General features: G+C 38.6%; 1 protein-coding gene across 1 annotated transcript in view; it reads left to right on the top strand.

Moving 5' to 3' along the window:
- Nucleotides 1–27,654, top strand: part of GPR158 (G protein-coupled receptor 158) — a 486,825-nt gene that overhangs the window by 392,086 nt on the left and 67,085 nt on the right. The window contains exon 6 of the mRNA XM_077153523.1: nt 22,668–22,777. Coding sequence (XP_077009638.1) covers nt 22,668–22,777 — 110 coding nt within the window. The remainder of the gene's footprint in view (nt 1–22,667; nt 22,778–27,654) is intronic.

Here is a 27,654-nt window from a genome sequence, read left to right as displayed (position 1 = left end):
TAAATCCTGACAGCATTCCCAAATTTATTAATATTTTTGAAAATATCATTCACAAGGGTGGTAAAATCTTCCATCATAAATCATGCTCCATAATTTCTTCTTGGCCTACACATTACTGCTTTTGAACAAATAAGCTGAGAGGTCATACAATTTTAACAAAAAAAGTCAATTGGTGTTGTCATTAGACTCATTAGGGTGGTTTTCCATAAGGAGGCGAGATGGGAAGCCGAGAGTAGAGAGGTCGCCCTGTTGTGAGGCCTTGTTTTCAGGTCTCTGCCATGCCCCATCTCTGTTGTAAGGCCTATTTTCAGTACTGTACCATGTCCTGGCTCATTTCTGTTTTAAAGCCTTTTTTTCCTTACTCTTCTTTGCATCTTCCTGCCTGAAACCAACCTCTGCACACTTCCAAGCTCCCCACACCATGCCCGTTTCTCTGGTTTTCTCCTCTTCTTCTTTGGCTGCACCTCGGCCTGGCCGCTCCTTCATGTCCTTGCTAGTTGTCAGACCTCTAAGGATAGTCCATTTCCAGGACAGTTTGTTCCAGGTGAAGATCATGTCTCTTTTCTGGGAACCCTCATTATAAAGCAATTCCTGCTATAATGATGCTTGTCCCTGTTCTCCAGGGAGTTCGGCCCTTTCAAGAGCAGCGTCATGCAGTCCTCATGAGCTCATGATCCTGGCTCTGGCACATACTTGCTCAGTGACCCAAACCTCTTGATTAAAACTGTGTGCCTCAGTTTCCTCTTCTTTGAAATAAAACTACCTACCCTGTAAAGTAGTATCAGGATGAAATGACATCATGAATGCAACATGTTTAAAATAGTGTCCGGCACATAATCGATGCTACATATATGTTTGGCATAGTCATACCATTATGTATTACATGCATGTAACATCCACTCCAGTAAACTAAAACTTCTTTGCAAATCCAGCCCTCATCTGATTTATTTATTTATTTGTTTATTTTTGTATACTGTATGGAGGGGTCGCATTTCATTCTTTTTCCATGTGAGTGTTCCATTATTGCAGCACCATTTGTTGTATTTTTGTGTTTGTTTGTCTGTTTATTTTTGTTGGTTTCTTTTTGTTTGTTTGTTTGTTTTGGGAAGTGCACAGGCTAGGAATTGAACCCAAGTCTCCCACATGGCAGGTGAGAATTCTACGACTGAACTACCCTTGTACCCAATGATTTATTCATTTATTTATTTTTATAAATGTACAGAAGAAGTTTATTGAGCTAAATAGCATGTATGCAGAGCAACAATAAAAAGAAGTTGCTGTTCAAAAGGCAGTCTTGGGGAGGCAGTTTATATGGCTGCTTGGAACAAAGTGGGTGTGGGAAAACAAGAGAGGGCAGTGAGGCAGGATGTGGGCTTCATGGGTTGCTTGGGGCATCCTTCAGCTGTGGTTAATCTGCAAGTTGCACCTGCAGGATTTTTTTTAACTTTTTTTATTGTCTAGTGTAACATATATACAAAGCAAAGAAATAAGAAAGCAATTGTTTTCAAAGCACTCTTCAACAAGTAGTTACAGGACAGATCCCAGAGTTTGTTGTGGGCTACCATACCATCCTCTTAGAGTTTTCCTTCTAGCTGCTCCAGAATATAGGGCGCTAGAAGGCTTAAATATTTATTTATCATCACAGACAACTTTTTTCCTTCTTCTTTTGTGAAAAATAACATATATACAAAAAAGCAATACATTTCAAAGTGCAACACCACAGTTAGTTGTAGAACATATTTCAGAGTTTAACATGGGTTACAATTCCACAATTTTAGGTTTTTACTTCTAGCAGTTCTAAAACACTGGGGACTAAAAGAGATATCAATTTAATGATTCAGCATTCATATTCATTTGTCAAATCCCATCTTCTCTATATAACTCCTCCATCACCTTTGATCTTTCCATCCCTCTCTTTAGGGTTGTTTGGCTATGGCAATTTTAAATTTTTCATATTGGAAGGGTCTTTCACTAATATGGGGTAGGGAAATGGAGCTATCTGATATTCTGGAGAGGCAGGGCTACGTTTCAGGACTTATCTGGACCAGGGACCCATCTGAAGGTTGTAGGTTTCTGGAAAGTTACTGTAGTGCGTGGAATCTTATATATTGCCCTAGTTCTTTAGGATTGGCTGCAGTGGTCCTGGTGGGGATTGGCAGGTTTTGATAGGTAGCAAGGTCTAACTGAAGTTTGTGTAAGAGCAACCTCCAGAGTAGCTTCTCAACTCTATTTGAACTCTCTCTACCATTGATACTTTATTAGTTATACTTCTTTCCTGCCATTTGGTCAGGATGGAATTGTTGACCCCACAGTGCCAGGTGTGGATTCATCCCTGGGAGTCATCTCCCATGTTGCCAGGTAGACTTTCACCCCTGGATGTCATGTCCCACATACTAGGGAGGGCAATGATTTTACTTGCAGAGTTGGGCTTAGAGAGAGTGAGAGCACATCTGAGCAACAGAAGAGATCCTCCAGAAGTAACTCTTAGGCATACCTGTAGGTAGTCTAAGCTTCTCCACTACCTACGTAAGCTTCACAAGAGTAAGCCTCATGATCAAGGGCATGGCCTATTGATTTGGGTGTCCCTAAAGTTTGACAAAGTATCAGGGGATTCCCTGATGGTAAGGTTTAATAGTTCCATATTCTTTCTCCCATCCCTCAAGGAACTTTCAGTTGTTCAAATAAGCTATACAGATAGGTTGAATTAGATTATGCACTACAGAACATTTCAGTTCCAGATCAAATAAACCTTTTCTCCATTGGTCTAAAAGAGTATGTGTGATTCTAAAATATAGACGCTGTCTTCCTTATCCCTATGTTCTGCATTACTTTAACCCCAACCTATTCAGCTTCATTCTTATCTCTAAATATTAGGTTATACATATAAAACAGCCTCTCAAAATCCAGAAATAATAATCACCACTCTGGACTTAATGTGTCTGCTCTAAAAGCTTACAATCTAGGCCCCTGCTTTCTTGTAAGCATTTTCTAAAGGTGACCATACTATTCTTGTTCTTTTGTTTCTGGCTTATTTTGTCTCACCAAATATAAGCCATGTCCATTCACATCATTGCATGCCTCATGACTTTGTTCCTTCTTGTAGCAATACAACCTTCGTTCATAAGTATACACAATCGTTTGCCAATCTACTTCTCGGTTTGTGCATCCTTCAGCCATCTGCATTCATCAGGCATCATGTAGAGGGCCCAAAGTCCATAGTACATCAACATTCTTAATTTTAGATAATTTCATTGTTCCCAAGAGAAAGAAAACCAACAAACACATCCTTGCCAAATAGGAAATCTAAACCTCTTATTAACTCTGTTCCCTCCCCCCATTATTTACCTCTGCTGTTGCTGTGGTAGTACTGATTCTTTTGAACATAGCTCATCACATACAATAGCAGTTTTCCCCAGTTAAAGTGGACTTTAATACTTTTTGTATGAGAATCATATCTTTGAAGTAATTCTTACGACAACTAATTCATATTTCTAGTGTTAATCAGTGAGACACATAGGTCTATGCAACCCCTTTCAATCTTGTTCATCTTCAATAAGGTAATATTACTTATAGACCCACTAGAGATCCACCTTCACGCCTATCTATTCCTTTACACTGGAGTTCAACCTCGTTAGCTAATGGTTCACTCATCTTTAGCTTCTATGTATCTCTAAGTCCCCTGTATTCTGTAATATAAGCCTCTGATTATACCTTTATGTTGGTCATAAAAGTGGAATCATACAGAATCTATCCTTTTGTGTCTGGCTAATTTCACTCAGCATTATGTCCTCAAGGCTCATCCATCTTGTCATGTACTTAAGGACATCATTTTGTCTTACTGCTGCATAATGTTCCATCGTATGTATGTACCACATTTCGTTGATCCACTTGTCTGTTGATGGGCATTTGGTTTGTTTCCATCTTTTGGCAAGTGTGAAAATGTTGCTATGAACATCAGTGTGCAAATGTCTGTTTATGTCATTGCTTTCAGCTATTCTGGGTATATACCAAGAAGTGCTATTGCTGGGTCAAAGGACAGCTTGATATTTAGTTTCCTAAGGATACGCCAAACAGTCTTCCATAGTGGCTGCACCATTATAGATTCCCACCAGCAGTGCATAAGTGTCCCAGTTTCTCCACATCCTCTCCAACATTTGTAGTTTCCTGTTTGTTTAATAGCAGCCATTCTATAGGTGTGGGGTGGTATCTCATTATAATCTTGATCTGATTTCCCTTAAAGCTAATGAAAATGAACATCTCTTCATGTGCTTTTGAGCCATCTGTATTTGCTCTTCAGAAAAATGCCTATTCATGTCTTTAGCCCATTTTATAATTGTGTTGTTTGTTCTTTTGCTGTTGAGTTGTATGATTTCTTTGTATATACAGGAAATCGAACCTTTGTCCGATATGTGATTTCCACGTTTTCTCCCATTGAATTGGCTGCCCCTTCACCTTTTTGACAACGTCTTTTGAAGTGCAGAAACATTTGATTTTGAGGAGTTCCAATTTATCTATTTTTTCTTTTGTTGCTTGTGCTTTGTGTGTAAAGTTTAGGAAGCTTCTTCCTATTACTAGATCTTGAAGATGTTTCCCCACATTTTCTTCTAGAAGCTTTATGGTGCTAGTTCTTATATTTAGGTGTTTGATCCACTTTGCAGTGGAAAACTTTGCAGTAACTCACATGGGCTTGCAAAGTCCAGGAATACACTGTCCTTGAGGTCATTTCTAGTGGAAATATTTATGATTCTATATATTCTCAATTATAGGTCCTGTCTCTCTGGTTTCTAATCTGACATTTCTCTCAGCCATGAGAAGGAACATTTATGCTTCCTGCAATGATTGGGTTCAGATGTCAACTTGACCAGGTGATGGTGCCCAGTTATCTGGTCAGGCAAGCACTGACCTGACCATTACTACAAGGATATTTTGTGGCTGTTGATAAACCAGATGGCTGTTTATTAAATCATCAGTCATTTGATTGTATCTGTGACTGATTACATCTACGAGCAACTAAGAGTGTATATTCTACAATGAAAGAAAACAGTCCTTTGGATTTAATACAATCAGTTGAAGACATTTTTTTTTTTTTTTTTTAACATGGGCAGGCACCGGGAATTGAACCCAGGTCCCCTGGCATGTCAGGCAAGCATTCTTGCCTGCTGAGCCACCGTGGCCCACCCTCAGTTGAAGACTTTTAAAGGGGAAGAGAAAATTTTCACTTCTTCAGCCAGCCAGCCTCTCCTGTAGAAATCACTGAAGAACTTCATTGGAGTTGCCAGCCTCACAGCCTGTCCTACAAATTTTGGACCCTTGCATCCCACAGTTGTGTGAGACACATTTATAAATCTCATATTTACAGGTATCTCCTATTGGTTCTGTTTCTCTAGAGAACCCTGACTTTCCTAGTCCTTTTATCTTCTATCCTGGTTTCTCTAGATTTTTCTTTTTTCTCCCTAAATTTTCCCTTCTTCCTTCAGCTCAAATTCCACAGCAAATTATAAACTTGCTTTGCAGAACTCATAAATACTATTATATTCTTATGAAAAGGGAATATATGAAAATATATTCGATTTTATTGTGAAATATGTAAAGAAAAGAAGGAAAAAGCAGTAATTTTCAAAGTACACTTCAACAAATAGTTACAGATTTCAAAGTTGTTTTGGTTTACCATTCCACTATTTCAGATTTTTCCGTCTAGCTGATCCAAAACATTAGAGGCTAGAAGAAATATCAATACAGTAATTCAGCAGTCTTACTCATTTGTTAAATCCTGTTTTCTCTGTTGTAACTCCTCCATTTCCTTTGATCCTTCTCCCAATCTATAGGGATCTTTTAGGTGATGCCCATTCTAATGTTTTCAACTTGAGAAGGGGATGTAATTAGTAGATAATCTTGGATAGGCTAGTGCCTCTGGGTTTCAGGGTTTATCTGGTAGGGGAAACCTCTGGAAATTATAGGTTCCAGGAAAACAAACATTATGCATGAAATTTTTATAGCATCCCAATTCAAGCTGTAGGTGTTCTTAAGAGTTAATAGGAATAATGTTGGTTGAGGTTTAGCAAACCATGGCAATTAGCACTATCTAACAAAGTTTGTTTAAGAGTAGCCTCTGGAATAGCCTTTTGACTCTATTGGATTTCTCTTAGCCACTGATGCCTTAGTTTATTACACTTCTTTCCCCCCTTTTGTCAGGAAGGTGTGTGGATCCCATAGTGTCGAGGCCAGACTTGTCCCTGAGCCTCATCCCCCACATTGTCATGTAGACTTTCACCCCTGATTGTCATGTCCCACGTAGTGGGGAAGGTATTGATTTTCCTTGCAGAGTTGGGTTGAGAGAGAGAGAGAGAGAGATCCCACATTTGAGCAACAAAAGAGGTTTCCTGGAATAAATTCCTGGTAGTCTTAACTTCTCCACTATAGAAAAAAGTTTCATAAGGGCAAGCCTCAAAATCAAGGACTTAGCTTATTTTCTTGGGAGTCCTCAATGGTTGAGAGGGTACCATTGGGTACACTATCATCCTTTACCCTGTATTCAGATTTACCTCAGTCCCAGCCAGCGTGACATCATTTTTATTTCTAATTGAGGTCTGATCTCTTTTTCAGTTACTTTAACTATTATTGTATATAGGTATATAGCTATGTCAACTTTAATGGCTGCAGCACCAAATTACTGGGCCTTAAGTGTCACAGAGTTCCTCAAAGTTCCAGAGAAATACCTGCTGATACATTTATAGCTCAGTGTCTCAGAATTTAGAAATACACTTACAACTTCAGACTAAGCGTGGCTGCTGTAAGGGCTTACAATCTAGGCTCTAATTTTCTTAGAAGTATTTTCTGAAAGACACCTTAGCATATTTGTTCTTTGGTTTTATATTATTTTGTTCAACACATTGTCCCCAGAGTTTATTTAGTTCATTGCATGCCTCTTGATGTCCTTCGTTTTTGCAGTTGCACCATAGTCCATCATATAAATGTATCACAGTTCACCATTCTGCTTCTAAGTTATTGTATCCTTTAGCTCCCTCCATCTATTGGGCATCATAGATAATATCCCAAATAAACAAACAAATGTTACAATATCCTCACTTGGTTTTATAATTAGCAGCTGTATTAGTTAGGGTTCTCTAGAGAAACAGAATCAACAGGAAACACTCGCAAATATAAAATTTGTAAAAGTGTCTCACGTAACTGTGGGAACGCAGAGTCCAAAATCCACAGGGCAGGCTGTGAAGCCGATGATTCTGATGGAGGGTCTGGATGAGCTCCACAGGAGAGGCTTACCGACTGAAGCAGGAAGAGAGCCTGTCTCTTCTGAATCCTCCTAAAAAGGCTTCCAGTGATTAGATTAAGCATCACTCATTGCAGAAGACACTCCCCTTGGTTGATTACAAATGGAATCAGCTGTGAATGCAGCTGACATGATCATGATTTAATTCTATGAAATGTCCTCATCGCAACAGATGGGCCAGCACTTGCCCAACCAGACAAACAGGTACCACCACTTGGCTACATTGACACATGAACCTGACCATGACAGCTGCATTCTTAATTTTAGACAATTTTCATTTGTCCATAGAGACAAAGAACTGACAAACGCAGCCTCACTAAATATCCATTCAAAACCATCACTTCTCCCTTATCACCTCTCCCTTCCCCCCAATTAGTTGCCCCCGGTAGTGCTGTGGTACTGTTGATGTCTTCCTGTTAACTGTTGGGCATATCATGCATTTTTAGTCCCCACCCCCCTACCCCGTACCTCTTAACTATTGACTCTTTGTTCAATATCAAACCTTGGAAATAGTTCATTTTAGAACTTATGTACAATTGTAGATTTAATCAGTGGGATCCATGGCACTATATATCTCCTTTCAATCATATTCACCTTCAATATGACAATGTAACTTATAGCCCCACTAATTGGTTACCGTCATTTCTATCCATTCCTTTGCATTTAAGTTCAACCTCTTGGGTAGCTTTTCCCCCATTTCTAGCTTCTGTGTACCTCTAGATCTTCTATATTCTACAGCATAACTTCTGAGATGACCTTTTCCAGAGTCAGAGCAGCTAAATAATACAGTGTCTGCACTTTTATGTATGACTTATTCCACTCAGCATTATATCCACAAGGCTCATCAACTTTGTCACATGCTTCAGGACCTCATTTCATCTTACTACTGGATAATATTCCATTGAATGTATTTACCACAGTTTGTTTATCCACTCATCTGCTGATGGGCACTTGAGCTGTTTCCATCTTTTGGCAGTTATGAATAGTGCTACTATGAACATCAGCATGAAAATGTCTGTTCATGTCACTGCTTTCAGCTCTTCTAGGTATATATGGAGTATTGGTCTTGCCAGATCATAGGACAACTCAATATTTAGTTTCTGAGGTATCACCAAACTGTTTTTCACAGAAGCTGCACCATTATACTTTCTCATCAACAGTGAATAGATGTTGCAATTTCTCTACATCCTGTCCAACATTTGTAGCTTTCTGTTTGTTTAATATCAGCCACTATTATAGGTGTGAGGTGATACCTCATTGTCATCTTGATTTGCATTTCTCTTATACTAATGAAAATGAACATCTTTTCATGTATTTTTTAGACATCTCTATTTGCTCTTCAGAAAAGTATCTATTCATATCATCTGCCCATTTTATAATTGGGTTGTTTGTTCTTTTGTAGTTGAGCTGTATAATTTTTTTTATGTACATAGGGTATCAAGCCTTTATCCAATATGTGGGGTTTCCAAACATTTTCTCCCATTGAGTTGGCTGCCTCTTCACATTTTTGACAAAGTCCTTTGAGGCACAGAAGCTGTTGATTTTCAGGAGTTTCCATTTATCTGTTTTATTTTTCTTTTGCTGCTCATGCTTTATGTGTAAGTTTAGGAAGCTACCTCCTATTACTAGATCTTGAAGATGTTTCCCTACATTTTTTTCTAGAAGTTTTTTGCCACTGGCTCTTACATTTAGTTCTTTAATTCTTTTTAAATTAATTTTGTATAAGGCATAAGATAGAATTCCTCTTTCATTCTTTTGACTGTTGATATCCAATTGTCCCATGCCCATTTATTGAAAAGACAATTCTGTCCCAGTTTAGTGGATTTGGGGGCCTTATCAAAGATTAAATGTCCATAGATTTGGTGTTCTATCACCACACTCTCAATTCTATTCCACTGGTCAATACTTCCATCTTTGTATTAGTACCATCCTGTTTTGACCACCGTAGCTTTATAGACAAGTTTTAAAGTCAGAAAATATTAGTCCTCCTACTTTGCTCTTCTTTTTAAGGCCATCTTTATCTATTCAGGTCTTTTTCTCTTCCAAATAAATTTGATAACTAGCTTTTCAAAGTCTTCAAAATAGATTGTTGGGATTTTGATTGATATTGCATTGAATCTGTAGATCAATTTCATTAGAATTGACATCTTAATGACACTCAACCTTCCTATCCATGAGCATGGAATGCCTTTCCATCTATTTAGGTCATTTTTTATTTCTTCTAGCAATGCTTTGCAGTTTTCTGTGTACAAATCCTTGACATCCCTGGTTAGGCTTATTCCTAGATAGCTGATTCTTTTGGTCAATATTTTGAATGGAATTTTTTCCTTAATTGTCTCCTCAGATAGGTCACTACTTGTGCATAGAAATGTTCCTGAGTTTTGTACATTAATTTTGTATCTTGCCACTTTCCTAAATTTGTTTATTAGGTCAAGTGGCTTTATCATAGATTTCTCAGGGTTTTCTAAGTATAGGATCATGTCATCTGCAAATAATGAAAGTTTTACTTCTTCCTTTCCTGTTTGCATTCCTTTTATTTCTTTCTCCTCTCTAATCAGTCCAGCTAGAATTTCCAGTACAATGGTGAATCATAGTGATGACAATGGATTCCTGGTCGTGTTCCTTGTCTTATGGGGAATGTTTTCAGTCTCTCACCATTATAATGCTGACTATTGGTTTTTCATATATGCCCTCTATGATATTGAGGAAGTTTCCTTTCACGCCTACCTTTTGAAATGTTTTTGTCAGGAAGGGATGCTAACTTTCATCAAATGCTTTTTCAGCATCAATCAATATCATCATATGATTTTCCCTTTCAGTTTGTTAATGTGTTATATTACACTGATTGATTTTCTTGTGTTGAACCACCCTTGCATTCTTGGGATAAACCCAACTTGGTTGTGATGTATGATTTTTTAAATGTGTCATTGGATTCGATTTGCTGGTATTTTGTTGAGAATTTTTGCATCTAATGAACATCATTAGAGAGCTTGGTCTGTAGTTTTCCTTTCTTATATTGTCTTTATCCAGTTTTGGTATTAGAGTGATATTAGCTTCATAAAATGAATTCGGTAGCATTATTTTTCCTCACATTTTTGGGATTGATTGAGCAGGACTGGTGTTCTTTTTGGAAGGTTTGATGAAATTTTCCTGTGAAGCCATCTGGTCTTGGGCTTTTCTTTGTGGCAAGGTTTTTGATGACTGACTGAACCTCTTACCTTATAATTGGTTTGTTAAGATCTATTACTTCTTGAGTCACTATAGGTAGTTTGTGTGTTTCTAGGAATTTTTCCATTTCATCTAAGTTGTCTAGTTTGTTGGCATATAGTTCTTCATAGTATTCTCATTATTTTTAAAATTTCTTCATGGTCCAATGGTAGTGACCCTCTTCTCATTTCTGATTTAGTTTATTTGCATCCTCTCTCTGTTTTTCTTTGTAAGTCTAGCTAGGGGTCCATAAATTTTATTGATTTTCTCAAAGGACCAACTTTTTTGTTGTTGATTCTTTGTATTTTTTTTTTTTTTTTTGCTGTTGTTGTTCTCCAGTCCATTTATTTCTGCTTTAATATTTGTTGTTTCTCTTCTTTTATTTGCTTTGGGGTTAGTTTTTGGCTCTTTTTCTAATTTCTCCAGGTGAGCAGTAAAGTCCTTGATTTTGCTCAGTCTTTTTTTTTCAATAGGCATTTAGGGCTATAGATTTTCCTCTCAGCACTGCCTTTGCCACATCCTGTTAAGTTCTGATATGTTGTGTTCTCAATATCATTTGTCTCCAACTGATTTCTCTAGCAGTTTGTTCTTTGACCCACTGATTATTTAAGAATGTGTTGTCTAATCTCCATATATTTGTGAAAGCTCTAGCTTTTTGATGATTATTAATTTCCAGCTTCATTCCCGTGTGGTCAGAGAAAGTGCTTTGGATAATTTTGATCTTATTAAATTTATAAAGAGTTAGTTTGTATCCCTGCATATGATCTATCCTGGGAAATGATCCCTGTGCACTAGAGGAGAATATCTTGTTGTTTGGAGGTATAATGATCTATGTACGTACATTAGGTCTAATTCATTTATCATACTGTTTAGGTTCTGTATTTCCTTGTTGATCCACTATCTATAGGGAGAGTAGTATATTGAAATCTTCCACTATTATTTTTGAAACATCTATAGTTCCCTTCAATTTTGCCAGTATTTGTCTCATGTACTTTAGAGCTCCTTGATTGGGAACATAAACATTTATGATTATTTCCTCTTGGTGAATTGCCCCTGTTAATACGTAGTGTCCTTATTGTCTCTTATGATATCTTTACGTTTAAAGTTATCAATTTTATCTGATATTAGCATAGCTATTCCTACTTTCTTTTGGTTACACTTGCATAGAACATTTTTTTCCATCCTTTCACTGTCAACCTATTTATTTCCTTGGATCTAAGATGTGTCCCTTGTAAAGAGAATGTAGATGGATTATATATTTTTATCCATTCTGACAGTCTGTATCTTTTAAATGGTGAGTTTAGTTTCATTAACATTCAAAGTTATTACTGTAAAATCAGTTTTGAGTCTACCGTCTTATCCTTTATCTTTTACTTGTGAGGTCGGTATATTCTTTTCTCTTTCTTTTTATTCTTTAAATTACCCTTCCCGGTAGTCTTCAATTCTGTGCCCTCCTACAGACCTCCCTCTCCTGTCTTTTGTTTGTTTGTTTATTTTTTGTTGTTTTTTTTTAGCTGACTGGATTCCCTTTAGTCCCTTTAGTATTTCTTGTAGGGCAGGTCTCTTGTTGACTGGTTCTCTCAGTGTTTGTTTTTGAAGATTTTAACCTCTCCTTCAGTTTTGAAGGACAACTTGTCTGGATAAAGAACAATTGGCTGGAAACCTTTCTCATTCAGGAACTGAAATATATCATACAACTGCCTTCTTGCCTCTATGTTGCCTGTTTAGTAGTCCAAACTCAGTCTTATCTGTTTTCCCTTGTATGTAATAGATTGCTTTCCTCGTTCTGCTTTCAGAACTTTCTGCTTCTCTTTAACACTTGATAGTTTGATTAGTATGTGTCTTGGAGTAGACCTATTTGGGACTTACTCTATTTGGTGTTTGTTGAGTTTCTAATGTGCATATTTATGTCTTTTGTGAGATTTGGAAAGTTTTCCCCAATTATATCTTCAACTAACCTTCCCAGCCCTTTACTCTCCTCTTTGTCTTCTGGGAGATCAATGATTCTTATATCTGCATGCCTTTTATTGTTCATCATTTCCCTAAGAACCAGTTCCATTTTTCCCATCTTTCTTGCCTTTTTTGTGTGTGTGCTCTAGTTCAGTTTTTCTCTCTTCTAGCTCACTTATTCTTCCCTCAGCTTCTTTAAGTCTGCTATCATGCATTTCTAGTATATTTTTAATTTCATTTACTGTATCTTTAATCTCTGTGTGATCTGCCACTTTTCTATTTTATGTTTTGAATGCTTCTTTATGTTCTTCTAGTGTCTTCCTGATATCCTTTATTTCTTTATAAATATCCTTGAGTAGTTCTGTATTCTGTGTCCCCTCTGGAGTTTATATTTGGTTATTTGACTGAGCTGTTTAAGCCTGGCTCTTCATGTGCTTTGTGACTTTCTATCATGTTTGGGGCATTTGATTATCTTAATATGGTTATTTTGCAAGTTGAGTTCCTTCACTCTTCTAAAGTTTTGTATTTACTTGGTTTTACATAGAAGGTTCTCTTTTGCACTTGTTTTTTCAGTAATTCCCCACCAAACCAAAGCCCAGATTTCATGTAGGGGAAACAATTCTACTTGAGGGCCTATTAAAAGCTAGGCAGGGATGCACAGGTATGTCAGGGGCAGAATGGCTGACCACCACATGGGAGACCTGGACTCAATTCCTCACCCACACCCCCCCCCCAAAAAAAAAACCCAAAAAATTTAAAAGAAAACCTTAGCAGTAGTAGGCCACAGGGTCAGAAAGAGACACGCCAAGATATACTGGGAATGAACTCAGACTGGTACCCACAGAAGAGAAAGAATGAAAAAAAAACAAAAACTAATAGGTAATAATAAATAAATAAATAAATATAAATTTATATAAAAATAATAATAATAAATATGTAAATATTTAAAATCCTAGGCAGATAGGGAATCTGCTAGATACATCACTTACTACTTCTTTCTAGCAGGTGGCTAGACTGGAAGTCAGCTCCTTCCCGCAGGCCTGCCTATCTCTCACTGCAGTGGCTGACTGGGAAGGTTGCATGCATGATGGGGGCTGGGGGGGCGTGTTTCCAGTACGCAGTGGGGGGACTAGGGAGCCAGTTGCAGTGCCTTGGGGAAAAACTGATCTACCACACGTAGTACCCGGTAGAGCCACTATTCACCACACCTGATGGGACAGCTATTTGTGGTGTCTGTCTGAGTGACTCCTCTCAGCACCCAGGGGAATGGCTTTTCATGGTGGATAGCTAGACAAGCCTCTGGTTTCCCACACTGGTGCTGCCACCTTTAGAGCCTCTTGGGGAGGTCCCCCAAGCTACCAGCTGGGCATGCTAGAACAGAAAAATGGTCAGTTCTCTAGATCTGTGCTTCTCCATGTGCTTCCACCCACCCCCGGTGAGGTTCAGGGCCAGTCAGACCCACTGTGCCCTCTCTGTCCAAACCTCCCTGCCTCTGTCCTCCCTATGAAATATTTTAGACCCTCTTATATCACTCACCCCCCAGGACTGTAGTCCTAGTCAGTTTTTCCCTGACCCCTATCTTGTCCTATGGAGCAGGGGTGAATCCAGTCTGCTCTACTTTGCATCTTTCTGGAAGTCCAAATTTATAGAATTTTAACTTACTTTGTGAATATAATAAGTCAAAGAAGCTGAATCCAAACACTTAGAGTTTTATTAAATTCTGAAAGCAAACCCTTATCTGTATATCTTCCACATACACCTAGTAAATTAAAAAATTAAGGTTGAACATTGTGTCTGAGTGAAAGAATAATGTTGAAAAAATTTTAATTTGACTTTAAGAATGTACAAAGCAACATTATCAGCATTTCCTGTTCATGCATGTTTTCCCTTCTTCCATTCCTCCTTGACACTTTTGTCCAGTCTTTTACCCAAGTCCTTGAAGATTTAATCCTGGTGATGTTGTCAATACCTTAGTTTAATATCTCTCTATAATATAAATATTTGAGAAACACCAGGATAGAGTTATAAGCAATGCCAGTTTTAGTATTACTAGAAAGAGATGCTCCAAATGTAAAATAGCAGCAGGAATAGGTCAGCATTCATCTCGTATCCCCTAGCTATGCTATATGTCCCCAATACACACATTGCTGATATGAAAAGCAATTAATACTCAGAGCTTTTCAGTGGCTATTTTTTATTTTATGATGACCTTGTTTTCAGCAGTATCAGTTCAAGTCAAAGAGCTGACCACCTGGTACAGCAGAAGCCTATAAGTCTCTGTTTGTCAACAGCATTAATTCTTTAGTACCACAAAAGATTCCTTAAGCAGTGCCAATCTGATACTTCTTTGGCAAGTACCTGATCAAAACCACATGGTAACATATGTAAGATACAGAGTGCCATGCACATACCTTTGAACCATCCTCCTGGAGCGAACCATTTCTTGGTGGCCCCTGAAAGCTTCACAGGTGTTTATTACCACCCATAGACCACTTAATGCCATCCCTGGGGTAATTCTCCTGATAGTCTATGGATGAAGTTCATCCAAAAAGGAGTGTCCTTGGCTTTCCTGCTCAGCCAATATGCTTGAGTGGTTAGTAACCTTGTATTGGAGAACTCTCTAAATTTTCCCCTTGTACTTAAATTTCAAACCAACAATTTTTAAAAATAATTTGTCGGTTGTAGTTTTACAAAAAAATAACACAGATTCACATACCTCCCATTATTAGCTCTTTGCATTAGTGTAGAACCTTTGTGACAATTTATGAAATATTATTATAATTGACCATAATTATGGCCCATAATTATTTGCCATATGGCAAATAAGAGTTTGCATGTCTGTCTGTCTGGCTAGACTGTGAGGTCCTTGAGGTAGGGGGTGGGAATGACTCAGTCTTCTTATCAGCCTCGGTATTCCCAGTGCCTAGCACAGAGCCTGGCCATGGTCAATGCATGATTGATACCTATTGAATGAAGAATCTGGAGTGAAAAGCATGGGGTTTGTGAGGTAATAATGCCAAGTATTAAGTTAACTAATAAATACTGAGTGGTAGGTTGTTGATGGGTACAGTACAAGGCAATCTTGTCAGGGTGAATTCAGAGAGAGGTATGCAGGTGAAAATAAGGAAGACCTGTTTTTAGTTTCTAGGCTGCTCAAAGCAATACTATGAAATGGTTTGGCTTACACAATAGGAATTTCTTTGCTTACAGTTTTGAGACTGGGAAAATGTCCAAATCACGGCATCATCAAAGCAATGCTTTCTTCCTGAAGACCAACTGCCAACAATCCCTGGCTCCTCTGCCACATGGCAAAGCATATGGCAGCATCTGCTGGTCTCTCCCTTCTCATCTGGGTTTCATTGATTTTATCTTCTTGTTTCTGTGGCTCCCTCTCTCTCTCCCTCTTCCTCTCCCTCTCTCTCTTTCCTTCTACAAGTTAGATTTAAAGAATTTATTTTATTTTTTATTTTTTTATTTTTTTTTATTAACGGAAAGAAAAAAAAAAGAAATTAACACAACATTTAGAAATCATACCATTCTACATATGCACTCAGTAATTCTTAACATCATCACATAGATGCATGATCATTGTTTCTTAGTACATTTGCATCGGTTTAGAAGAACTAGCAACACAACAGAAAAAGATATAAAATGTTAATATAAAGAAAAGAAATAAAAGTAGTAGTAATAGTAAAAAACAACAACAACAAACAAACCAACAAGCAAACAAAAACAAAAAAAACCCTATAGCTCAGATGCAGCTTCATTCAGTATTTTAACATGATTACTTTACAATTAGGTATTATTGTGCTGTCCATTTTTGAGTTTTTGTATCTAGTCCTGTTGCACAGTCTGTATCCCTTCAGCTTCAATTACCCATTGTCTTACCCTGTTTCTAACTCCTGCTGAACTCTGTTACCAATGACATATTTCAAGTTTATTCTCGAATGTCCGTTCACATCAGTGGGACCATACAGTATTTGTCCTTTAGTTTTTGGCTGGATTCACTCAGCATAATATTCTCTAGGTCCATCCATGTTATTACATGGTTCATAAGTTTATCTTGTCTTAAAGCTGCATAATATTCCATCGTATGTATATACCACAGTTTGTTTAGCCACTCTTCTGTTGATGGAGATTTTGGCTGTTTCCATCTCTTTGCAATTGTAAATACCGCTGCTATAAACATTGGTGTGCAAATGTCCGTTTGTGTCTTTGCCCTTAAGTCCTTTGAGTAGATACCTAGCAATGGTATTGCTGGGTCGTATGGCAATTCTATATTCAGCTTTTTGAGGAACCGCCAAACTGCCTTCCACAGTGGTTGCACCCTTTGACATTCCCACCAACAGTGAATAAGTGTGCCTCTTTCTCCGCATCCTCTCCAGCACTTGTCATTTTCTGTTTTGTTGATAATGGCCATTCTGGTGGGTGTGAGATGATATCTCATTGTGGTTTTGATTTGCATTTCTCTAATGGCCAGGGACATTGAGCATCTCTTCATGTGCCTCTTGGCCATCCGTATTTCTTCTTCTGGTAGGTGTCTGTTTAAGTCTTTTTCCCATTTTGTAATTGGGTTGGCTGTCTTTTTGTTGTTGAGTTGAATAATCTCTTTATAAATTCTGGATACTAGACCTTTATCTGATATGTCGTTTCCAAATATTGTCTCCCATTGTGTAGGCTGTCTTTCTACTTTCTTGATGAAGTTCTCTGATGCACAAAAGTGTTTAATTTTGAGGAGCTCCCATTTATTTATTTCCTTCTTCAGTGTTCTTGCTTTAGGTTTAAGGTCCATAAAACCACCTCCAGTTGTAAGATCCATAAGATATCTCCCAACATTTTCCTCTAACTGTTTTATGGTCTTAGACCTAATGTTTAGATCTTTGATCCATTTTGAGTTAACTTTTGTATAGGGTGTGAGAGATGGGTCTTCTTTCATTCTTTTGCATATGGATATCCAGTTCTCTAGGCACCATTTATTGAAGAGACTGTTCTGTCCCAGGTGAGTTGGCTTGACTGCCTTATCAAAGATCAAATGTCCATAGATGAGAGGGTCTATATCTGAGCACTCTATTCGATTCCATTGGTCGATATATCTATCTTTATGCCAATACCATGCTGTTTTGACCACTGTGTCTTCATAGTATGCCTTAAAGTCAGGCAGTGCGAGACCTCCAGCTTCGTTTTTTTTCCTCAAGATGTTTTTAGCAATTCGGGGCACCCTGCCCTTCCAGATAAATTTGCTTATTGGTTTTTCTATTTCTGAAAAATAAGTTGTTGGGATTTTGATTGGTATTGCATTGAATCTGTAAATCAATTTAGGTAGGATTGACATCTTAACTATATTTAGTCTTCCAATCCATGAACACGGTATGCCCTTCCATCTATTTAGGTCTTCTGTGATTTCTTTTAACAGTTTTTTGTAGTTTTCTTTATATAGGTTTTTTGTCTCTTTGGTTAAATTTATTCCTAGGTATTTTATTCTTTTAGTTGCGATTGTAAATGGGATTCGTTTCTTGATTTCCGCCTCAGCTTGTTCATTACTAGTGTATAGAAAAGCTACAGATTTTTGAATGTTGATCTTGTAGCCTGCTACTTTGCTGTACTCATTTTTTGGCTCTAGTAATTTTGTTGTGGATTTTTCTGGGTTTTCTACATATAGTATCATATCGTCTGCAAACAGTGATAGTTTTACTTCTTCCTTTCCAATTTTGATGCCTTGTATTTCTTTTACTTGCCTAATTGCTCTGGCTAGAACTTCCAACACAATGTTGAATAATAGTGGTGATAGTGGACATCCTTGTCTTGTTCCTGATCTTAGGGGGAAAGTTTTCAATTTTTCCCCATTGAGGATGATATTAGCTGTGGGTTTTTCATATATTCCCTCTATCATTTTAAGGAAGTTCCCTTGTATTCCTATCTTTTGAAGTGTTTTCAGCAGGAAAGGATGTTGAATCTTGTCAAATGCCTTCTCTGCATCAATTGAGATGATCATGTGATTTTTCTGCTTTGATTTGTTGATATGGTGTATTACATTAATTTATTTTCTTATGTTGAACCATCCTTGCATACCTGGGATGAATCCTACTTGGTCATGATGTATAATTCTTTTAATGTGTTGTTGGATACGATTTGCTAGAATTTTATTGAGGATTTTTGCATCTGTATTCATTAGAGAGATTGGTCTGTAGTTTTCTTTTTTTGTAATATCTTTGCCTGGTTTTGGTATGAGGGTGATGTTGGCTTCATAGAATGAATTAGGTAGTTTTCCTTCCACTTCGATTATGTTGAAGAGTTTGAGGAGAGTAGGTACTAATTCTTTCTGGAATGTTTGATAGAATTCACATGTGAAGCCGTCTGGTCCTGGACTTTTCTTTTTAGGGAGCTTTTGAATAACTAATTCAATCTCTTTACTTGTGATTGGTTTGTTGAGGTCGTCTATTTCTTCTTGAGTCAAAGTTGCTTGTTCATGTCTTTCCAGGAACCTGTCCATTTCTTCTAAATTGTTGTATTTATTAGCGTAAAGTTGTTCATAGTATCCTGTTATTACCTCCTTTATTTCTGTGAGGTCAGTAGTTATGTCTCCTCTTTCATTTCTAATCTTATTTATTTGCATCCTCTCTCTTCTTCTTTTTGTCAATCTTGCTAAGGGCCCATCAATCTTGTTGATTTTCTCATAGAACCAACTTCTGGTCTTATTGATTTTCTCTATTGTTTTCATGTTTTCAATTTCATTTATTTCTGCTCTAATCTTTGTTATTTCTTTCCTTTTGCTTGCTTTGGGATTAGTTTGCTGTTCTTTCTCCAGTTCTTCCAAGTGGACAGTTAATTCCTGCATTTTTGCCTTTTCTTCTTTTCTGATAAAGGCATTTAGGGCAATAAATTTCCCTCTTAGCACTGCCTTTGCTGCGTCCCATAAGTTTTGATATGTTGTGTCTTCATTTTCATTTGCCTCTAGGTATTTACTAATTTCTCTTGCAATTTCTTCTTTGACCCACTCGTTGTTTAAGAGTGTGTTGTTGAGCCTCCATGTATTTATGAATTTTCTGGCACTCCGCCTATTATTGATTTCCAACTTCATTCCTTTATGATCCGAGAAAGTGTTGTGTATGATTTCAATATTTTTAAATTTGTTAAGACTTGCTTTGTGACCCAGCATATGGTCTATCTTTGAGAATGATCCATGAGCACTTGAAAAAAAGGTGTATCCTGCTGTTGTGGGATGTAATGTCCTATAAATGTCTGTTAAGTCAAGTTCATTTATAGTAATATTCAGGTTCTCTATTTCTTTATTGATCCTCTGTGTAGATGTTCTGTCCATTGATGAGAGTGGTGAATTGAAGTCTCCAACTATTATGGTATATGTGTCTATTTCCCTTTTCAGTGTTTGCAGTGTATTCCTCACGTATTTTGGGGCATTCTGGTTCGGTGCGTAAATATTTATGATTGTTATGTCTTCTTGTTTAATTGTTCCTTTTATTAGTATATAGTGTCCTTCTTTGTCTCTTTTAACTGTTTTACATTTGAAATCTAATTTGTTGGATATTAGTATAGCCACTCCTGCTCTTTTCTGGTTGTTGTTTGCATGAAATATCTTTTCCCAACCTTTCACTTTCAACCTATATTTATCTTTGGGTCTAAGATGTGTTTCCTGTAGACAGCATATAGAAGGATCCTGTTTTTTAATCCATTCTGCCAGTCTATGTCTTTTAATTGGGGAATTCAGTCCATTGACATTTAGAGTTATTACTGTTTGGATAATATTTTCCTCTACCATTTTGCCTTTTGTATTATATATATCATATCTGACTTTCCTTCTTTCTACACTTTTCTCCATGTCTCTCTCTTCTGTCTTTTTGTATCTGACTCTAGTGCTTCCTTTAGTATTTCTTGCAGAGCTGGTCTCTTGGTCACAAATTCTCTTAGTGACTTTTTGTCTGAGAATGTTTTAATTTCTCCCTCATTTTTGAAGGACAATTTTGCTGGATATAGGAGTCTTGGCTGGCAGTTTTTCTCTTTTAGTAACTTAAATATATCATCCCACTGTCTTCTAGCTTCCATGGTGTCTGCTGAGAAATCTACACATAGTCTTATTGGGTTTCCCTTGTATGTGACGGATTGTTTTTCTCTCGCTGCCTTCAAGATCCTCTCTTTCTCTTTGACCTCTGACATTCTAACTAGTAAGTGTCTTGGGGAACGCCTATTTGTGTCTAATCTCTTTGGGGTGCGCTGCACTTCTTGGATCTGTAATTTTAGGTCTTTCATAAGAGTTGGGAAATTTTCAGTGATAATTTCTTCCATTAGTTTTTCTCCTCCTTTTCCCTTCTCTTCTCCTTCTGGGATACCCACTACACGTATATTTGTACGGTTCACATTGTCCTTGAGTTCCCTGATACCTTGTTCAAATTTTTCCATTCTTTTCCGGATAGTTTCTGTTTCTTTTTGGAATTCAGATGTTTCATCCTCCAAATCACTAATTCTATCTTCTGTTTCTTTAAATCTGTCATTGTAGGTATCCATTGTTTTTTCCATCTTTTCTACTTTATCTTTCACTTCCATAAGTTCTGTGATTTGTTTTTTCAGTTTTTCTATTTCTTCTTTATGTTCAGCCCATGTCTTCTTCATGTCCTCCCTCAATTTATCGATTTCGTTTTTGAAGAGGTTTTCCATTTCTGTTCGTATATTCAGCATTAGTTGTTTCAACTCCTGTATCTCATTTGAACTTTTGGTTTCTTCGTTTGACTGGGCCATATGTTCAATTTTCTGAGCGTGATCCGTTATCTTCTGCTGGCGTCTGGGCATTTAGTCAGATTTCCCCGGGTGTTCGACCCCACAGGTTGAAAGATTTTTCTGTGCAATCTCTTGGTTCTGTTTTTCTTATCCTGCCCAGTAGGTGGCGCTCGTGGCACACGTTTGTCTGTTGGTTCCACTAGTGAAAGTTGCTGTAGGTCCTTTAACTCTGGAAAATTCTCGCCGTAGAGGAGGTTCGGCAGCCGAAGCGTCTTGGAAGAATGCCAGCCGGCCTGGGGTTCCGAATGTGGGGAGGGTCGCCGGCCGTCGCAGCACAGAAGAGCGTCCGGCCAAATTAGCTAGTCGGCCCGGGGCACCAAGCGTGGCGGGAGGGCGCCAGCTGTCGCAGCCCGGGAGAGTGCACTGTTCCCAGCCGGCGGGGGAGTCACGTGTTTGGAAGGGATCCCCCGGTCACTGTTCTCCGCAGTCTGGGGATTTCCGACCCAACTATCTCAGTTGTTCCGGGGGGCCTCATGTGGTGGGGGCACCAGCCGCCGCGGCCTAAGGGGACCGCCTGTCCAATTCTACCAGCTGGCCTGGGAAGGTGGAAGGGAGGGACTCCGGTTGCTTGCCGTCCCACCCAGGAAAGCCCGTGCCCCTTGGTGATCTCACCGGAGCTGGTTCTCCCAGATAGTCAGCCGTTCCAGGATGGGGTACGCTGTCCCTTTGATCTCCCTCGTGGCTCCGGGAGCTGCTCTGTATTATCTCCACTCCCCCAGTAGCTGTTCTGGAGGAGGAAAGGTGAGGGCGGCAAGGCTGTAGAGGCTGGTGGCGGAGGAGCACGGTGAAGGCGGGGGAAGAGGGCACCGTGGTGGTTGGAGAGCAGCCGGAGCAGGAGGGGGAGGAGGGGGGGAAAGGAGGTCGGGCGGCTCGGCTGCTGCGGGGCGTGGGCGCCGCGCGGCGGGCCGGCGGAGAAAGAGAGGGGGGAAGGAGGTCGGGCGTCTCGGCTGCTGCGGGGCGTGGGCGCCGCGCGGCGGGCCGGCGGAGAAAGAGAGGGGGGAAGGAGGTCGGGCGGCTCGGCTGCTGCGGGGCGTGGGTGCCGCGCGGCGGGCCGGCGGAGAAAGAGAGGGGGGAAGGAGGTCGGGCGGCTCGGCTGCTGCGGGGCGTGGGCGCCGCGCGGCGGGCCGGCGGAGAAAGAGAGGCGGGAAGGAGGTCGGGCGGCTCGGCTGCTGCGGGGCGTGGGCGCCGCGCGGCGGGCCAGCAGAGAAAGAGAGGGGGGCAGATTTAAAGAATTTAGATTTGATTTGAAAGCAACAAGAAGATTCTATAATTCTTTTATTCGAGTAATGAATAATCAAAATTTTAAAATATTATTTAGATGGATGTGTGTGCTTGTATTAAAATCCATTTAAGGCATCAGATCATGAAATAATGATTTTAATCTCTGGGCCATGAGTTGATCAGAAAGCTCATCCACTCTCTTCTCATCCAACAGGTGGTTCTTTTGTATTCAGAGCCAAGCACATTCCGCTGCATTCTCCTAAGATGGGTTCGTCTTCTTGGTTTTGCTACTGTTTATGGAACCGTCACTCTCAAGCTTCACAGGTATGGTATACGATGTTACTTTTCATCATCATGGGAGGATCAAAGTACAAGTGCAAGCTGAATTGATCACTTAAATGGTTTAATTTCCAGGAATTTAGAAAACAAGATGATGTATTTTTTTTCAATTTCAGGGCAATGTTGTATGGATTTACTGGGGCAATCTTTAATATTACTGAACTCTCTGAACAAGATGCTTTAAAATATTGTGTCATTGATTAGGGAATGTTTAATTCTGAATGAAACACAAGTTTAGTATGAAAAAGAGTGCTTACTAATTAAGACCAGAAAGGGATACAAAGACTCTGCAGCTAAAGGATTATTCGTGTCCAAGCTACCATAGGATCCTGGATATCAGAACTGAGCAAGATGCTTGTTGGCAAAAACTACTTAATTTCTGTGCCCCATCCCTAGGGTAATTCTCCTGATAGTCTATGGATGAAGTTCATCCAAAAACTAGTGTCCTTGGCTTTCCTGCTCAGCCAATATGCTTGAGTGGTTAGTAACCTTGTATTGGAGAACTCTCTGAATTTTCCCCTTGTACTTAAATTTCAAACCAACAATTTTAAAAAATAATTTGTCAGTTGCAGTTTACTGAAAAATAATACAGATTCACATACCTCCCATTATTAATTCTTTGCATTAGTGTAGAACCTTTGTGACAATTTATGAAATATTATTATAATTGACCACAATTATGGTCCACAATGTACATTAGGGTTCACAATACTGTACCATCTTATGGATGGATATTTTTTAAAATTATTTTTAGGTTTATTACAACCTAAAATTTTCCTTTTCAACCACATTCAAATGTACAATTCAGTGGTGTCAGTCATTTTCACACTGTTGTGTTGCCATCATCACCATCCATTAGGTATGCCTTTCCATCATCCCAAACAGAAATTCTATACCAATTAAGCATTAATTCCCCATTCCCCACTTCCCACCCCCAGCCCCTGGTAATGTGGATTCTTATTTCTATTTCTATAAACTTCCTTATTCTAATTGTTTCCTTTATCAATGAGATCATACAATATTTGTCTTTTTGTGTCTGTCTTAGTTGACTCAGCACAAAGTCTTCAAGTTTTATCTATGTTTTCAGATGTATCAGAACTTAGTTGCTTTTTATAGCTAAATAATATTCCATTGCATGTATTTTGTTTATCCGTTCATTGGTGATTGTGAATAATGCTTCTGTGAACATCAGTGTGCAAATATCTGTTTGAGTATATACCATGTAAATATGTACTTGATTATTTTGGGTATATAACTAGAACTTTGATTCCTGGGTCATATTGTAATTCTATATTTAACTTTTTGAGGAACCACTAAACTGTTTTCCACAATGGTTGTACCATTTTACATTTCTGCTAACAAAAATCCAAGTGTCAAAAAAAAAAAAAACCCAAGTGTCCTATTAATCCACATCCTCTCTAACACTTGTTATTTTACATTTTTTTGATAGCAGTCATTCTAGTGGGTGTGACATGGTATCTCATTGTGCTTTTGGTTTGCATTCCCTTGATGCTAATAACTTTGAGCATCTTTTCATGTGTTTATTGTCCATTTGTATATCATATTGGAGAAATGTCTATTCAAGTCTGTTTTCCATTTTTTATAGGGTTTTATGTCTCTTGTTGAGTTAGGTATTCTTTATATTTCTGGAAATTAACCCATATTCGATATATGGTTTCCAAATATTTTCTCCCATTGTGTAGGCTGTCTTTTTGCTTTCATGAAGAAGGCCTTTGAGTCACAAAAGTTTTTAATTTTTGTGAGGTCCCTTCTATGTTTTCTTTTGTTGTTCATGCCTGTAGTGTAATATCTAAGAAACCAATGCCTAACACAATTTCCCAAAGATACTTCCCTGTGTTTTCTTTTTTTAAAAAATATTTTTATTAATAAAACAACATGCAAACACACCAACATTCTTAATATGCAAACATTCCATACATGGCATACAATCAGTGGCTCACAATATCATCATATAGTTGTGTATTCATCACCATGATCATTTTTTTGAACATTTGCATCACTCCAGAAAAAGAAGTAAAAAAGAAAAAAAGAGAAAACTCATACAAACTATACCCCTCACCCCTTCCTCACATTGACCACTAGTATTTCCTTCCACCCAATTTATTTTATCCTTTGTTCCCCATCATTTGCTCATTTTTAATCTATATTTTTTACTCATCTGTCCCTACCCTAGTTAAAAGGAGCATAGACACAAGGTTTTCACAATCACACAGTCACATTGTAAAAGCTATATCATTATATAATCATCTTCAAGAAACAAGGCTGTTGGAACAGAGCTCAACAATCCAGATATTTCCCTCCAGCCACTCCAATACGCCATAAACTAAAATGGGGCTATCTTATATAATGAGTAAGAATGACCTCCAGGGTAACTCTTGATTCTGTTTGAAATCTCTCAGCCACTGACACTTTATTTTGTCTCAATTCTCTCTTCCCCCTTTCGGTCAAGAAGGTTTTCTCGATCCCTTGATGCTGGGTCCCATCTCATTCCGGGATTTCTGTCCCACCTTGCCAGGGAGATTTACACCCCTGGGAGTCATGCCCCACATAGAGGGGGTGGGCAGTGAGTTCACTTGCTGTGTCACCTTAGAGAGAGAGGCCACATCTAAGCAGCAAAAGAGGTTTTGGGGGGTGATTCTTTGGCCTAATTTTAAGTAGGCTTAGCCTATCCTTTGCAGGAATAAGCTTCATGAGGTGACCTCCAAGATCGAGGGCTTGGCCTATCGATGTGGTTGTCTCCACTGTTTGCTAGAATTTCAGAAATTCTCCAAATAAGGAAGTTGAATATTGCCCCCTTTCTCCTCATTCCCCCAAGGGGACTTTGCAAATACTTCTTTATTTGCTGTCCAAATCTTTCTGGGATTTACTGGGGCATCACACTAACCTGGACAAGCAGACAAAGTCTCATGCCCTATTCAGGGTTCATGTACTTATGGTGTTAACTAAACTGATCATACAAGTTAAATTAGGAGATGCATAACCCAAATATGAATTTCGCACCAAATAACCATCTCTCCTTTTAGTCTCACACAGAAGTTGAAGTTTTAAAACATGGGTGATATCATCCTTTACCCAGTCTTCTGATATACCTTAGTCCTATCCAGACCAGCTTCATTCATGTCTCTACTCGATGTCTGATCACTTTTTCAACTTTTTAAACAGTTCCTGCATGGGGAAGTGTGGACTTTCATAGCTTTAAACTTCTATCTCTGAGTTTCAGGTGTCGTTTAAATACCAGAAGTTTCTGGGAAAGACCATGTTATATACAAACAGCTCAATATCTCAGAATTTAAAGTTAACAGTTACACCTCCTGAATATATGTGACTGCTGTAAGAGCTTACAATCTAGGGCCCTTTATAGTAAGCTCCAACCTGGTAACCCATGCTCACAACTTATTTCACTGAATTTTTATGTTATAGTTAGTCCATATGATTGAGGCATGTTCTAGTTTGCTAGCTGCCAGAATGCAACACACCAGAGATGGATTGGCTTTTAATAAAAGGGGATTTATTTTCTTAGTTTTTCAGAGGAAAGGCAGCTAACTTTCATCTGAGGTTCTTTCTTATGTGGGAAGACTCAGCGTAATCTCTGCTGGCCTTCTATACAGGCCTCTGGGTTCCAACAACTTTCCCCGGGGTATTTCCTTTCTGCATCTCCAAATCCTGGGCTGAGCTGCGAGTGGTGAGATGAGGTATGCCAAGCTGCTTGGGCTGTGCTATGTTGAGCTCTCTCATTTAAGCACCAGCCAATTAAGTCAAACATCATTCATTGCAGCAGGCACACCTCCTAGCCAACCACAGATGTAATGAGCAACAGATGAGGTTCACGTACCATTGGCTCATATCCACAGCAACAGAACTAGGTGCCTTCACCTGACCAAGTTGGCAACTGAATCTAGCTACCACAAGGTGTAATAAATATTTATTTCTTTGTTCCTGACATTGTATTCAACATACCAATCTTAAGGTTCATTCATCTAGCTGCATGCTTTACTAGTCATTCCTTCTTGGGGCCACTCAGTAGTCCATTGTATGTATACACCATGGTTCCTTCTTCCATTCCTCAGTCATTGTACCCTTAGGCCACCTCCATTCATTGTGGATCATGATCACTGTGGCCAGACACACCAGTGTGCAAATGTCCATTTGTATCCTCACACTCAGTTCCTCCAGGTATACATTGAGCAACTGGGTTTCAGGATCATATGGTAACCCCACTCCTAGCCTCCCGTGGACCACCACACTCATCTCCCTACCAATAGTGAATAGGTGCATCTCTCTCTCCACATTCTCTCTAGCCCTATGTTTTCTTATAGAGGTTGTATAGTTTCAGTTCTTGTATTCATGTCTTTGATCAATTTTGAGTTATCTTTTGTACATGCTGTGAAGTAGGTATACACCTTCGTTACTTTATATATGGATATCTATTTTTCACAGCACCATTTGTTATAGAAACTATTCTTTCCCAATTGAGTAGACTTGGCAGTCTTGTCAAAAATCAATTAGCCATAAATATGAGGGTTTATTTTTTAAATCTCAATTTGATTCCATTGGTTTATTGGTTTATATAGCCTTCCTTCTGCCAGTACCATGTTTTTTTGTTTGTTTGTCGTTGTTGTCGTTGTTGTTGTTTATTACTGTGTCTCTGTAATAGATTTAGAAACAGGAAGTGTAAATCCTCCAAGTTTCTTCTTCTTTTTCAAGATGTTTTTGGCTATATAGGCCCTTTAACCTGCCCTATAAATATGATAATTGGATTTTAATTTCTGCAAAGAAGGCTGTTGGAGTTTTTATCGGAATTACATTGAATCTGTAAATTGCTACTGACAGAACTGACATCA

The sequence above is a fragment of the Tamandua tetradactyla genome, chromosome 1 (assembly GCF_023851605.1).
Source record: "Tamandua tetradactyla isolate mTamTet1 chromosome 1, mTamTet1.pri, whole genome shotgun sequence".
Taxonomy (NCBI): domain Eukaryota; kingdom Metazoa; phylum Chordata; class Mammalia; order Pilosa; family Myrmecophagidae; genus Tamandua; species Tamandua tetradactyla.
The sequence above is the reverse complement of the archived record's forward strand: the minus strand, read 5'-3'. Positions and strand labels throughout refer to the sequence as shown.